The sequence below is a fragment of the Lissotriton helveticus genome, chromosome 3_1, assembly GCF_964261635.1.
Source record: "Lissotriton helveticus chromosome 3_1, aLisHel1.1, whole genome shotgun sequence".
In the NCBI taxonomy this organism is placed as follows: domain Eukaryota; kingdom Metazoa; phylum Chordata; class Amphibia; order Caudata; family Salamandridae; genus Lissotriton; species Lissotriton helveticus.
This window is the reverse complement of record NC_136061.1, coordinates 808737979-808752492: the sequence shown is the minus strand read 5'-3', so window position 1 is coordinate 808752492 and position 14514 is coordinate 808737979. Positions and strand designations below refer to the sequence as shown.

Below are 14514 nucleotides of genomic sequence, written 5' to 3'. Positions count from 1 at the left end.
TATGGTTTCTTTAGTTTAAATTAAGTACTGTAACACCAGCACCACCAATCCATTTGTGGCTAGTAACACCACAATAGGTCATCTAAAAGTGCTACATCCCTGAAAAGAAGGTTACAGAACGATGGGGAAAGATTACCATGATCAAGATCTAAATTCAGTGAGTCCAGTATCTTCCGGAGTGTTGACAGCTGCAAGTTCGGTAACCTTACATCATTGACTTTCAGCTTACTGAAGGAACTGCTATAAAGAAAGCTGTTGCAATTGTATCAAAATCTCTTTACAGAAAACTAAAAACGCTAATTCAGGTGTTACTTAAAAAAAAAAAAGGATATTCTTAGTTACTAATGGAGAAGATGAACAATACCAAATAGCATAAGATATCACATTTCGGTTGAAATCAACTTAAGATTCAAAGTTCATTTTATGAAAATTTTAAACAAAAGAAATGCTTGCCCAACCACTGTTAGGGCTTGCATGTGGTATAGTAACATTTAGTTTGGCTTACCTGCTGGATACGTTCTGAAAATTGATTCAATTATATCGGATGTCAAGTTATATCGAAGACCATTACATCCATCAGTTTGAGGACGCACATCAGCCTGAAATAACAATAAAAACAGTCACAATATACAGTTCCTCTCATTGCATGGTATACAATACATAAACATTTTGACCAGTTGCCCACAAGTATGGAAAAGCTTTGTTTGCAAATCTAGATTCAAATTTCAAATGTGACCATCCTAGAACAGTGCATAGCCCATATGATGAATTAAGTACAGTATGGAAACTAGAATGAGGTGGTGGTGTAATGTGCTATTGAATCTAGACATTTAAATGTAAGCAGATGTTGATTGAGAAAGTTAGCAGAGGCAACAATACAGGTTGAGTTTCTGGATTCAGAAAAGTGATGAGCCAAGTTAATTAACATGCATAACCTATTGCCGTTATCCTTGATAAGTTATATAAAAAAATAAAACTGTTTACTCCCTTCAAGCCTGCCACAACGGAGTATTGAGATTCACTATATGTACACAACATCTATTTAGTCTAGCCAGAACATTGAGATAGAGGGTAGAGGAGAAGTCAAGAGCATTGAGATGTCATAAATCTTCCTGCAAAGTCTTCCCTGTTTGGGAATTGTAGGGCATAAAAGTTCTTAGCCAGAATCCTTGTCGGTCTATCCATGTTCTTTGCCCCAAATATCTCCTGCTGCACATCAATATTCCCTTAATGCCCAGTATTCTGAAACCGGAGGCCAGTTGTACTATGCAATTGGTTTCTATCCACAACACAGCCATGTATATTGGAACAACAAATGATGTAGCCAGTGGAGTGGTTTTTAACCTTTCAACTTCTGAGCACCCCCCAGCCCCTCCCCTCTTCTGAATAACTACTCGAAGCCAGGGATTACTTCCATCTCTGCCCTGGAGATTTCTAGGACGAGAATCTCAAAACAATACATACATGTATAGAAACAAGTATACCTCAAGCACATACACAAATTATGGAATTTTTATATTTAATTCATTTATGAAAAGTGACATTTTGATTGGAAAGTTTGCGTTTTAAAAAAGTAGCTTTTTTTGTGCAAAGAGACTAAGTGATAGGCTAGACTCTAGCATACCACTTTGTCTTTTTGTCTCCAAATGCATGGTCTCTATCGGCACATACCAGTGATGCTTCAGTTAACCCACCAATCGTCCATACCAGATTCTATATGTTGTACATCTCTGCTCCAACAAATCAAGATAAGGATACCAACTTTAAATATAAATATATCAATCTGTTATTATTTCATTTTACAAACAGTCCTGGACCTCCAGAGTAAACCACAGGGTAAGAACCACTGATCTAGCCTAGCAACAGACCCTTTCTGGCAGCTAGCTTGGACTACAGAGTACGGACACCCTCAGACTTCAATACCCAACACCTGCCCAAAGAAATCCACTTGCAATTGTTTCCAGATTGTGCATGCAGTGTATGAAATGCTATTCCACCCACTACCAGAACGAATCCATTCCACGAAATCTTCAAAAGAGGTTAAACAGGGAGGAGCTTCGCGCGCATCCGAGATGGCCGCGTGAACACAGGGCTCCCGAGGACCCTCGCTGCCTCCCACATTTATCCTGTACAATATCCTGATTTGATGGAAGATCATTGAAGACGCAACCCGGCTGATGTCCTAGCTGGTTTTTGGGTCGAAATCGGACGCAGGGTCCCTGAGCTTCGCCGTCTTGAAATCTGCGGCCTTCTCCATGGAACAGCCTGGACCTTGAGTGGTGGCAGTGCCCGGGTCGTAATTTAACAACATCGGCTTGAGGAGATCGGACCACAGCCTCGCTTCACTTTCGGTTTAGTTTCTCCAGCACACTGCCTCATATATGTGGTGTGTCTGTTGAACGGACGAGCCCCGGTGCCAGCTCATTGAGTTTCGGGCGGGCGACTGTTTGGCTGTGGTCTCCACTTGGCTCAACTTTGCCTCCTGTGTTTTCGTGTGTGATTTTAAGGAGCCATTTGGACCAGATCCCAAGCCTCCCTCCGGGGCACCCGACTCGCCATGACGGGCAAGCCTGAGGGTGAGAAACGGAAGGTCAAGACCACCATCCGCGGAGGCTCTACCCAGACGAACGTCATGGATCGCTATACACTTTCTAAAGGATCCCCTGGTGGCGCTCCTAAGACCCGGGAGGAGGTCGTCGACAATCCTGCTGTGTTGGCGGACTTAACACTACAAGACGTGATGGGCGCCATTGCTGGTATTCAGTCCTCTATTGGCCAACAGTATGAAGCCTTGGCTCTGATGTTGGACACGGTGGCTATCGATGTCAACATTATTCGCACTGACTTGGCCAAGACGAATGAGAAAGTGAAGTCTTTAGACCTGAAGACATCCAGCCTTACCACGGACGTGTCCGACTTGCAAACAGAAGTGCGCAATCTTAGATCTGCTAATGACTTTTTTGCCCATCGCTTGGAGGATTTTGAAGGCCGTGCACGGCGCAATAACGTGCGTATTATTGGGGTCCCGGAAGAATCTAGCCCACTTGCCACTGATCTTCGAGTGGAGGATCTCATTCTTAATCATCTGGCACCAAAGGGCCTCAGCAAATTCTTTGCCATTGAACGTGCGCACAGAGTGCCAGGGGGACAAGCGAAACCCGGTTTTCCCCCCCCGTCCGATTATTGCACGGATCTTCAACTTTAGCGATCGCAACGCCATTTTGCAGGCGGCACGGACAAGCGGCCCTACGCAGTTCGAGAACGCCGCTGTGAATTTTTATCCAGACTTCTCTCAGTCGGTCCAGAAACAACGTATGGGATTTCAAGGTGTGAAAAGACGACTAAGAGACATGGAACTGAAATATAAGATGTTAATCCCGGCCCGACTGCGTGTTGAATATGACAATCGAACATTTTTCTTTGTCAGGCCTGAGGAAGTGAGTGATTGGTTGGACACTTTGCCGACTCGCCGCGCTGACCAGGAACATGCTGGTGGTGCGGAGGGGGGACTGATGGACCAAGAATGACTGTGGTGCCTGTGTCTGGAACACTTTTCAGCGTGATTATCCGAAGTTCACTGACTTTTTTCTGATCTTTCCGTTCATATCCTCGGAGGTAGCGGGGATGGCGGGACCCTTTCCTCCTCTGGGGTTTTCTTTGTGTAGAATAGTTCATGTTTGTAATTGTTAGGGCGACAGGCACACTGCAAATTGGGGTGGCGGTGCAGGGTGGGGGGGGGGGGAGTTGTGTTGGGAACCTTGGGGGGAGGGAGGGACGAGTTCTGGGACTGTTTGTTTTTTCTTTCAAGGCAAGGTACTTTCATTATCTTTGACATTGGTGTGATGCTCGTTTTGCGATGGGAGTTCATTGTGTGTTTGGATGGGGGGTAGAGGGCTGAAGGTACTATGCTGGAATGTGAATGGGTTGGGTGATCGCATAAAGAGAGGGGTGGTCATGCAGCTGTTGCGGCACCTTTCGCCTGATGTCGTTCTGCTACAAGAGACGCACTTGATAGGTAACACTTGTCACGCTCTTAATAGAAGGGGTTATCGTCTTGTTGCCCATTCGGGATTTACATCCAGCTCTAGAGGAGTGGGTATTCTGCTCAGGGTTTCCCTCCCCCTCGAAATTGATGATGTGATCCTCGATGCCAGGGGTCGATATGCTGCACTTGTCGGGCGGTGGGAGGGAAAGCCAATCTCGTTGGTGTCAGTTTATGTCCCCCCGGGCTTGCAATCCACGACATTTACGGACCTGGGGCGGATGGTTCTGGGTCTCCCTGAGGATGTTTTGATACTGGGTGGCGATTTTAACTCCATCATTTCTGACAGAATGGACCGTTATCCCCCCCGAGATCTTCCTGCTGCGCAATCCTGGTTGGGCGACTTCCTGGAAACATTGGGCCTCATAGACTGTTGGAGACTGTTGGAAACTAATGCATCCGGAGCAAACAGTTTACTTTTCACTCGGGAGCTCATGGGAGTCTTTCTAAATTGGATTATATCCTGATCCCGGCGGCGCTGTCCCCCTCGATTGGAGAGATTAGACACCTGGCCCGGGGCATATCGGACCATTCCCCTATTTGGTTTCATTTTAATCTGCCGAAGGCAGGGTGGCTCCGATTAACCCATGGTATCTCCTCAACCCCAAGACACGCGCTGAATTGATTAAATCATTTGATCTGTATTTTACTGAAAATGTTGGTTCTGTATCCTCACCTGTTTCGTTGTGGGAAGCTTTTAAGACTGTGATTAGGGGACAGGCATTGTCTTTGGTGGGGTGTGCCAATAAATGTAAGAACGAGGCAATTGTTCAGCTCGAAACTGAAATTACAGACCTGGAAACTGCATTGGAGCGGGGGGTGTCTCGAGAAGCATTACATGTCCTCCACCTCAAACAATTAGAATATAAAACTTTGGTTACTGATGCGGCAAAGACGATGAGTAGGGAACAGCAGGGACGGCTCTATGATGTGGGTGATAAAGCAGGTAAATTGATTGCCTGGCTGGACAGAAGGGAGAGAGCGAATCGAGTGGTGCCGGTGATTGGGACTTGTGATGGTGTGAGTGTAACTGATCCTGTTGGCATTGTTGAATGCTTTGCTGATTATTTTCGAACGGTCTATACCTCGGTGTCCGACAGGCCTGAAGAGGCTTCGCACTTGCTGCTTCGGGACATAGCGCTCCCATGTTTGTCGGAATCGGAGCGTGATTGCTTGGATGCCACGCCCTCGGTGGATGAGGTGGCTCTTGCGCTGCGTTCCCTTCGCTCCGGCAAGGCTTTGGGTCCCAATGGCCTTCCTGTGGAACTATATAAGTTACGCCCTGATACTTAAGCTCCCCATCTACGTGCTATGTTTGTGGCTGCGAGAGATAATGGCTCCCTCCCCAGAGATCAGCGCCTTGCGACCATTGTGGTGATCCATAAGGAGGGTAAACCACGAGATCGCTGCCCGTCTTATAGACCCATTTCACTTTTAAACGCGGAGCCTAAGATCCTCGCCAAATTGCTTGCTAATCGCTTGATTACGGTCATCGGCGACCTGATTCATCCGGATCAATCGGGATTTATCCCGCACCGTAACACGGCATTGAATTTGCGACGTCTGCATGGTCTTCCCCGCGCGGGCCCCGACGCTGCGTGAACCGGCCATCTTGGCGTGCCTGGACGCCACGATGGCCTTTGATACAATCGAGTGGTCTTATCTCTGGGCGGTACTCGCCAAGTTTGGATTCGGCGCGGGTTTTATCGGTTGGGTCAAACTCCTGTATGAAACACCACTAGCCCAAGTGGTGGTTAATGGCCGCGTCTCCGTGCCTTTAACTCTCGGTAGGGGCACACAACAGGGTTGTCCGTTGTCCCCACTACTTTTTGCTTTGGCGTTGGAACCTCTTGCCGCTTGGCTACGGTGGGAACCCTCGATGAAGGGTATACGCTGGACGCTGGAATTCGAGGATCGCATTTCCTTATACGCGGATGATATTTTATTGTATCTTACCTCTCCCCAAAAATCACTCAATGTGTTGTTTGACGTACTTGCCTCCTTCGGGAAGAACTCGGGCCTCATAATTAATTGGTCGAAATCCTACATTTATGTGCTTGCGGGTGATGTCCCTCGTTTGCCACGGGGCTGTCCCATCCAGTTGTCGCAGTCTGGCTTTAAGTACCTGGGTTTGTTTATCTCCATGGATCCAGCGGTTCGCTACGAACGTAATTTGCTCCCCCCCCCACTCCAGCAGTTACGCTCCGATGTAGCGCGTTGGCGTAAATTACCGTTGTCTCCCCTAGGGCGTGCGGCCCTTTTCAAGATGATGTCCTTACCTCGATTCCTATATGCCTTCCAGAATAGTTTTGATGTCATTCCGTCTACGTATTTTCGGGAAGTGGAATCGTTGCAGAGGCAACTAATATGGGACGGACGTTCGCGCATAGCTCTTCCGAAACTGACACTCCCCTGGTATGATGGCGGTATAGCGCTCCCGGATAGTCGTAGGTATTATTGGGCTTCCCACCTTGCTGCTATCAACCACGGGATGTATGGCCCGGCGTTGAATCCAGCATTTGAAATGGACAAGTGGCTGCTCCCGGGTGGTGATTATTTTAGGGCACTTTACTCGGGACCCTCCCGTTCACAACTCACGGGACCTACCGCTATAGCTGTGTGGGTATGGCATAGCGCGACGGCGGCAATAGGCTGGCGTGATAAATTAACGGGTGCGACACCGCTCTATGCCTCTGCAAAGTTGGGTGGCCTATGGAGGACGAAGGGATTTGATAAGTGGGACATGATCGGTATTGGTAAAGTGCGTGATCTTTGGGTTAAAGGGATGGTTAAGGCCTTCTCTGAACTGCAAATGGAGTATAAGCTGAGTGACAGGGAAATATTTTGTTACATCCAGGTACGTCATGCTCTGAATTCTGTGTTGTCAGTGGGTAGTGCTGTTCCGGATTCCTCCCCCCTCGAAGATCGTATACTAGATGGCTATGTGCCGACAGTACTATCTCACTGTTCTATAAGAAAATGATTAATGACCGATCGGGTCTGCTTGACCGCCTCCGTGAGGCCTGGATTGCAGATGGTATTGAACTGGATGATGAGGATTGGCAGTCCGCGATCTCCTCTCCCAAGGAGGTGGCGATTCCGGCCCGCCTCTATCTGGTCCAACTCAAGATCCTCCACAGAATCTATGTCACTGGTCCCAGTCTCATTCATATGGGTTTCTCTACGGATGGCATGTGTCGGCGTGGGTGTGGTCTCCTTGGCAGCTATCTCCACATCATATGGGAATGCCCTGAGGTGGTGCGATTCTGGAAACGTATACATGAGATAATGGATGATGTTACGGGAGTCGTTATGTTGCCGGAAGCCCGACAATGTTTATTGAATGTATGGGGTCCGAATGACTATGACGTGTCGCAACTTCGCTGGGTGACTTTGGCCAATATGGTTGCGAAGAGAGATATTGCCCAGTTGTGGGGTTCCCCAAGGCCGCCTACAGTGACTGCTTGGAAAGAGAGTCTGGACTGGTGCATGTTTCGAGAGAAAACAGTATATGTTGCAAGAGGCAGGCCCAAAAAGTGGGGGAAGATTTGGAATCCTTGGAACTCATACCGTGGAGATATTTGTACACCCCCGCTCACCGCTATCCAGAGTCCTCCCCAGTCGCCCTGACCTACATCCCTTCCAGCTGTGGTATATTGTGCTGTTCATTTGCAACTTTGCCGCTGCCTCCCTCCCCCCATCTGTATTCAAGGACTTTATTTTTTCTTCTGCAATCATGTACCTCCCGTCCTCCGTGAGCACAGACCTAATGGCTGTATTATTACTGTATTGCCTTGCTTGTTTAACGTTTTGTTTCTTTGTGTTTTAAATAATAAAAAGTTACAAAAAAAAAAAAAGAAGAAGAGGTTAAACAGGCTACCGTTACAACAGCACTTTGATACTCCTCTAGTCTTTTATTCTAACCATGAATTAGAGTGGGCTACATTGTCTGGAAGAAACCACTTACTTTAACTTTCAGCAAACCTACGGCTGTATCTCAGGACTTTAAATTATTTCCCCTTTTATTAATGTATGCTTCCTTAATGTCCATTCGCCAAGTGCTTCAAATTAGGACTGTTACTTACTCTGTAAGAATCTGTCACATGTAGTGGTGTAGATTCACATGCTCTGCATTCTCTGCCATTTAGTGTTGGGTTTGGAAGTTTGTAACTTGCTCTTCTTTGAATATTTATTTCGAGACACAAGGTATTGGTGACTCTTCCTCTGGTAGTGAACTCACATGGGCACCGACACCATTGTTAGATTGGTTTTCCACACAGCGGGTGAGAGTGGGTAAGAAGTGGTCAGTAGAACAGCAGAGACAATGCTTGTTATGTAAATATTACAGCTGAAGATACCTGCAGCAAACACTGGCTTCCGATGAGGTGGTTGTGTAAATCTATGGCATGCCATTCAGCAAACATTCTTTCAGGGCAACATTATCCATTCTTAGCAGGTGTGGCTATAGATACACATGCTCTGCATCCATTGTAAAGCAGTACTTCTCTGAGTGGTGGCTAGCCAGTGGACAGAGCAGAGGTCTAAAAGAGGGTCTTTAGGACAGCTTGACCAACTCTAGACTGTTACTGTGCAAGAATATCCACACACTTGCATTTGTGACTGTGAATGCAGTTAACCAAGTGGCAACTTTACAGATGTCAGCTATGGGTATTGGCTTTAAGATAAAAAGTTGGGATGTGTTTGAAATATCGACCTGCCTATACCGGACTCTGATATTAAATTACTTCTATGAGGCTGTGCAAAGGCAACAAAAAGCTGTAGTGTTTTACTGAGGGACCTAGTCCTATCTGTGTAATACATAAGAGCAGGCTTGACATCAAGTGTGTGTGTAGTGCTCGTTCTGGTACAGAGTCAGGTTGGGGAAAAAAGTCTGGGAGCTCAGCTGTCTGGTTAATGTGGAAAGGGGAGACCCTGTCATTGTGTACCTGGAAGAAAAGGTTTTTGCAGAATGAGGGCCAATAGCTCACTAATACGCTTAACAGATGTACAGGCTGATAGAAGAAGAATAGTAAGGTTAAGAGTGTAGTGCCTAGAATGTAGTGGTTCGAAGTGAAGGCCCATAAGTATGGTGAGGACAATGTTCAGGTTCCAGACTAGAGCAGGTGGCACTCTAAGGGGGACGACCCGTTTAAGGTCCTCCATGAAAGCTTAATGACCGTTATTCTGAACAGTGGGGAGCGTTCCCTATTCTGCATATAAGCAGCGATAGCAGTTAAGTGTAGCTGGATCGCGGTATCCAATTCAACTATGTTAAATGTTCCTAATGGAAATCCTATTGATCACTAATACCTCTACTCCAGCAAGAGCATTGTGGGAGTATCATTCTAGCAGACCCAGTTGGAATGATCGAACCCCATACCTCATTGCAATGCCTAAGGAAACTGTGCATCAGTGCATTAATGAATACATGCAGTCTCAGTGGGCAAGCTTGCATGCATCTCTGCTTACGCAGCTATCTTCCTTCTTAGGATGAATGTTGGGGCCTGCGGAACAGCATTTCAGACACAGCTCTAAGCAGTGTCCATAACAACTCTTCAAATTCAAAACAAACGACGTTTAAATAATAAATCACCGGCCTTCTCATTCTGCTAAACACACAGAATAACATCTTTACTGAGTCTGGGAAAAATAGTTGTCTCCTACGAGCACATAATAAAGCAAGGACAACGGGTTCTAGTATATGTATCCCTGAAACTAACAGAGCAGACTACAGCACAACATTGTCAACCAAAAATAAATACCAATGTGGCATTTTCTCAAGTTAGTGAAAAACATGTTCAAACCACCATCTTAAAACAAGCACTGGTGTTGCCAATAGGTCTCGCAGAATGCAGTGCATCCTTCTTGCTCTAGTAGGGCGATTGGATGCCTGTTGGTAATTAGAGAGTGGCCGGAGGGAAGCCGGATGGGGGCAGGAGAGCTGAGATAGCGTGTTAGGGCAGGAGAAGCCGCAGAGCGCACGCTGGGTGAAGCCCTTTGATGTGCTGTGCAGCCGTGAATGCCAGCGTGTTAGGGGAGGAGAAGCCGCAGAGTGCACGCTGGGCGAAGCCCTTTGATGTGCTGTGCGGCCGTGAATGCGCGTGCTTGTTTGCTCACGTGATTCACGTGAACTTAAAGAAAACCGCACGAACGAAACCCTTGGTTTCACGATTTTTTTGAGCACTTGAATTCTCGCTCCCTCAATGCGCTTGCGCGCATTGATAGGTCACGAGACCTAAAGATGCTAAGCCAAAAAGGAAAACCAAAATGGAGACTAAATGTAATCTCTGTAACAAGGACTCCGGCGACTCCTGATGGGAAGTCGCAGGAGATGAATGAGGAGCAGGAAGATGCAATAGAGGTGACTGAGATGGTAGACGAAGTGGTGAAGGGGGAAGAGGATTGCTAGCAGCCTTTTACTTCTTCACCCTGGAAGACTTTGGCTGTAGAAGAGTATCTGGTTGTCGAGCATTCTCGATGGAGAGTCTGCAGTTTTTAGGCAAAGTGTTTCTGGTGTGGTGGCAGGGATCCTGCCTGTGGAAGGGTGGATGAGGATGTGCTGCTGATTTTCAGTAAGCTCCTATTGGAGCTTCAAGGGTGGACCTCTCCTCCGAGTCGGTCGTCGACTGCCTTGGAGCTGATGTGTTTTTCATACTGGTAATCACATGCAAAACAAGTGAATACACTAGATGGAAAAGTTCCAGTTTGAAGCTGCTTTAAGCAGAAACAGCTAACTTTGTAAACCTCTCAGGAGAGGCAGTGGGAGCAATTGAATGTGTTCTTATGCTGTGTGTCAGCAGGCATAAATGACAAAAGTACCAACCATAGCACCTCCTCTACTTGCTACGTAACACCCCAAACACCTCGCGCTATGTCTTCAACCCTTTCTTTCTCCGGTTTGCAGTTTCAAAACTCTGTCATTTTTCTAATTCCCTGCCCAACTCATCTCCTTTCTCTTGTTGGGTCTAAAGTCTCTGCCATTGGTCCAGTTTCCCCTTGGGATCCAGTCTAACCCCATCGAAGTCCCCTTTCTTTTCTTGCTTTTTTATCTAAATCTTTATAAATCTCTAGCCAACTTTCGCTCACTTCCTTTGCTCTCAAATTGCCAGGGTGCAACCGCCATCCCTCCATTTTCCTGCCCTACTGCCCTCCTTTCTCTTTCTGCCCTCTACCATCCATCTAGTTACCTGTGTTATTCATCTCCCTTTTCTGTTACACCCCAAACCATCTCTCTTCTTAAAAAATCAGCATAACCATGGCTTTGTTGCATTCCCTCCCCTGAAGCCAAAAGTGGTTCCTTCTGTCTGTCTTCCTCTGCAACTACTCCTGCCCACCCGTTACATCACTGCCACTCTGTGTAACTCCTCCCTCAGGACATTACTGCTTCCCTCTGTAGCTCACCCTGCACACCCCCAATATATCACTGGCTCTCCATGTAACCTCTTGGTCATCACGGACTCCAATTGTAACACCGTTTCGATCTCAAGAGCCCAAGTAATGTTGATGGGAATGTTTGTAAGTGTTGTCACCTCTGTCGTACAAGTGCTTCCTTTTAAACTTCTTGTGTACAGAGCACGGGTGCAACACTTGCCTCTGTGGTCTTTATTGACTTGTTCTCCGACTGCTGTCCTGAGGGAGACACCTACAGATTTGTGAAGTATTAATAAATAGTGCAGACATTATCAATTTTTGGAGGCTGAATACTGGTGCAGCCACCTCCATATTAACCTCATGACCACCAAGGTGACGGTCACGTTTACTGTAAGTTCATTTTCATCCTAATTTTCCATTCCTCTTTCTTCTTTTGCAAATGTCCTTAAATCTCCACTCTTCTCATCTCTGACTTCTTATGTTGTCTTTTTAACACCCAACTATGTCGCTCTTTCTTTAAGTTGTCATTGATTTTCGACCGTATTCTATAACCCATCATTCCTTTCGGTCTATCTGCAGACTTGTGAGATGGCTTTCTGGGACAAAATGATGGTTGAGCACATGTGGATAGCACAAAGTGAAAACTATTCATAAGTTGTTGTTTCGGGTCAAAATCCTCTGTCTGCACCCAAGCCCTTTCAAAATCCCCCCACAATTTGCTAGAGTACTCTCAAGCCTCCATTTGAAAAGATGGGGAACATTTTGAAAACAAACAAGTTAATTCTTCTGGCTTTTGTCATCAGGCCCCTGAGTTCTTTTTACTAGATTTGCCCTGCCAGTCACTTGATTCACGTTTTTTCCTGGGTGTTTGCTTATACCACAGTGTAATTGATTTAAAAATGCAAGTCTTTGGGGTCTCAGATCTTGAAAGCGGACCTGTCCAGATTAACAACACGTCTGAGGCCCGATAACACTGCATACATGATCTTTACTAGTAGATCAAGCCAGAATCCACTTTATCGATGGACAAATGTAATTTGCATTTCTCTGAATAGGGAAGTTCAAGACTTGGAAGCAAAAAGTAAGCAACCTTCCACTCTCTGCCCCCACAGAGAGTGATCTGCATATTGTGGACCCAAAAGAGCAATATTTTTGTGAAATATCTTTAGAAAACAATAGGTTTGTCAACAATACTCTGCCATACAACCATTATTTGGGGAGACACTGTCCTGACTGGAAAATTATTGTTTCAGCAAGTGCTAACCACTTCAGTTCCTGGCCTAATGAAAGCAGCTCTGAGTTGCCTTGAAGCCTAACACCACAGCTTTTCTAGTGGTTACATTTCTGTCCTAAGTCTGCAGCAGAAGCATGCCATCATCCAAAGGGAACATTAAGGTTTCAATCACTGCGGTCAATCACTGTTACAGTATACACGTACCAGCTTACTTTCACAGGCACACATTTCTGCAGCTTGTACCTCAGGGTGCTGAAACTACCAATATACACAAGAGAAGCAATGGTACTTCCTTGGTCTCAATAGCATCCACTACATAAGTTATTTTAGATCGGCAATACAGAACGTGAACTTTCCTTGTGCCAGTTCTATTTAACTAGCAGATGCAGGGCAGTTAGCCTCTGGCCTCTACTAAAGACCTCTTGGATTTCCAGTATGCAATCTCTTTCAAGACTGCCTGATGCTCTAATAATACTGTCTTGGGCTTGTTTAGGATATTACTGACCAGCCAACCAGTGTCTCAATCGACTCCCATGCACACCTCAGTAATACTTCTAGAACTATCTGTCTTCCCTTTGGGAATTTTGAGGTTTCTACAGCACAGCTCTAAATGTACCTCCACCCCAAATTGGCTGCAGGAGTTGTCATAACAATGTCACAGTGTCCAATTTGTACAAGTGAAAAGCTCCCATATTTTGATAGATGATTCTTTGATCTATGTGGGCTGAAATCTTAAGAGCATCCCCTAAAAAAGGAAGTTGTCTTCTGCCTTTCTCATGAGAGCTAGGAAAGTCATTATTCACTGTGCAGGGCACACATATATATATATATATAGACATTGTTACAGATCATATTTATATCCACCTCTGACTCCTGCCTGGGTCTCAGATACCAGTTTGGTTCTAGCTGATTTGTGACCGTTTTTTATATTCATTGTAAATATCTTGTACCAAAACGTACATCATGCAAATATGTAATATTGATTTACCAGTATTGCGTACACCGGGTAAAGTGTAATTTCTGATTCCTGTATTCTTCCTCTTGGTTGACATTGCTCTCCCAAGAGGCAGCTTCAATGCTAGGATGTCTAAAATGCACTCTCTAAGACCAAACTTACGCTTTTGGCGGTCAGTGTAATTGATTTAGGGAATAGGTAAGACAAGTAGATTTCTTTTCAGGACAAGTAGTTTTCTGCACAGTTTTGTCCACTGCACAAGTACATTTTTTAAACAATTCCACACCCTTGACGGGAAGTAGCCCTCAGTCTGCAAAAGCACAATGCCATTCATACAACCACCAATACTGTGTACTATAATTTCAGACTGGTGTTTAAAAAAAAAACATATGGACTTCCCATTCGATTTAGACTCCGATAGCACTACCAAATTGAAAAATAAAACAAAGAATACTGAAAGATTTTTCCACATAGTCTGAGAAAACCTCTATATTGTGACTTTCCCTTACTGTGTTTAGCCATCATTAATACACCGTAACGAGAAACAATTGTGGGTTCTATAATGCACCCATGGGCATTAAGGTACATGGGCCTTGCAACCACAAGAATATACTCTGCTTTGAGCACATCTTCCTGTTTTCTTGAACTACTGGCATTATGTTTAAAGTGCATGTTTTCTGTACCACTGTTTCCCATTTGATTTAGTATTTAATATCATCTACGAGTCGTTTCTTGGAGCAAGATCACATATAAGGAATATGCTACTTACCAGTATGCATCTGTTCTTGGCACGTAGGGCTGCTGACATTCATATCTGTGCATAGATCACCGCCTAGTGTTGGGTCCGGATGATTGCACATTGTTGTCCTGGAAGAGTCTTCGAAGTATCACGAGATAGGTGGCTCCTCCCCT

The 14514-nt window shown here is 45.5% G+C and overlaps 1 protein-coding gene across 6 annotated transcripts in view; it reads right to left on the bottom strand.

Annotated features, from left to right (window-relative positions):
• Positions 1-14514, bottom strand: part of GTF2H1 (general transcription factor IIH subunit 1) — a 482809-nt gene that overhangs the window by 407517 nt on the left and 60778 nt on the right. For all 6 annotated transcript variants that reach the window (XM_078681075.1, XM_078681072.1, XM_078681073.1 and 3 more), the window contains exon 5: positions 506-599. In XM_078681075.1, the coding sequence (XP_078537201.1) occupies positions 506-599 (94 nt within the window). The remainder of the gene's footprint in view (positions 1-505; positions 600-14514) is intronic.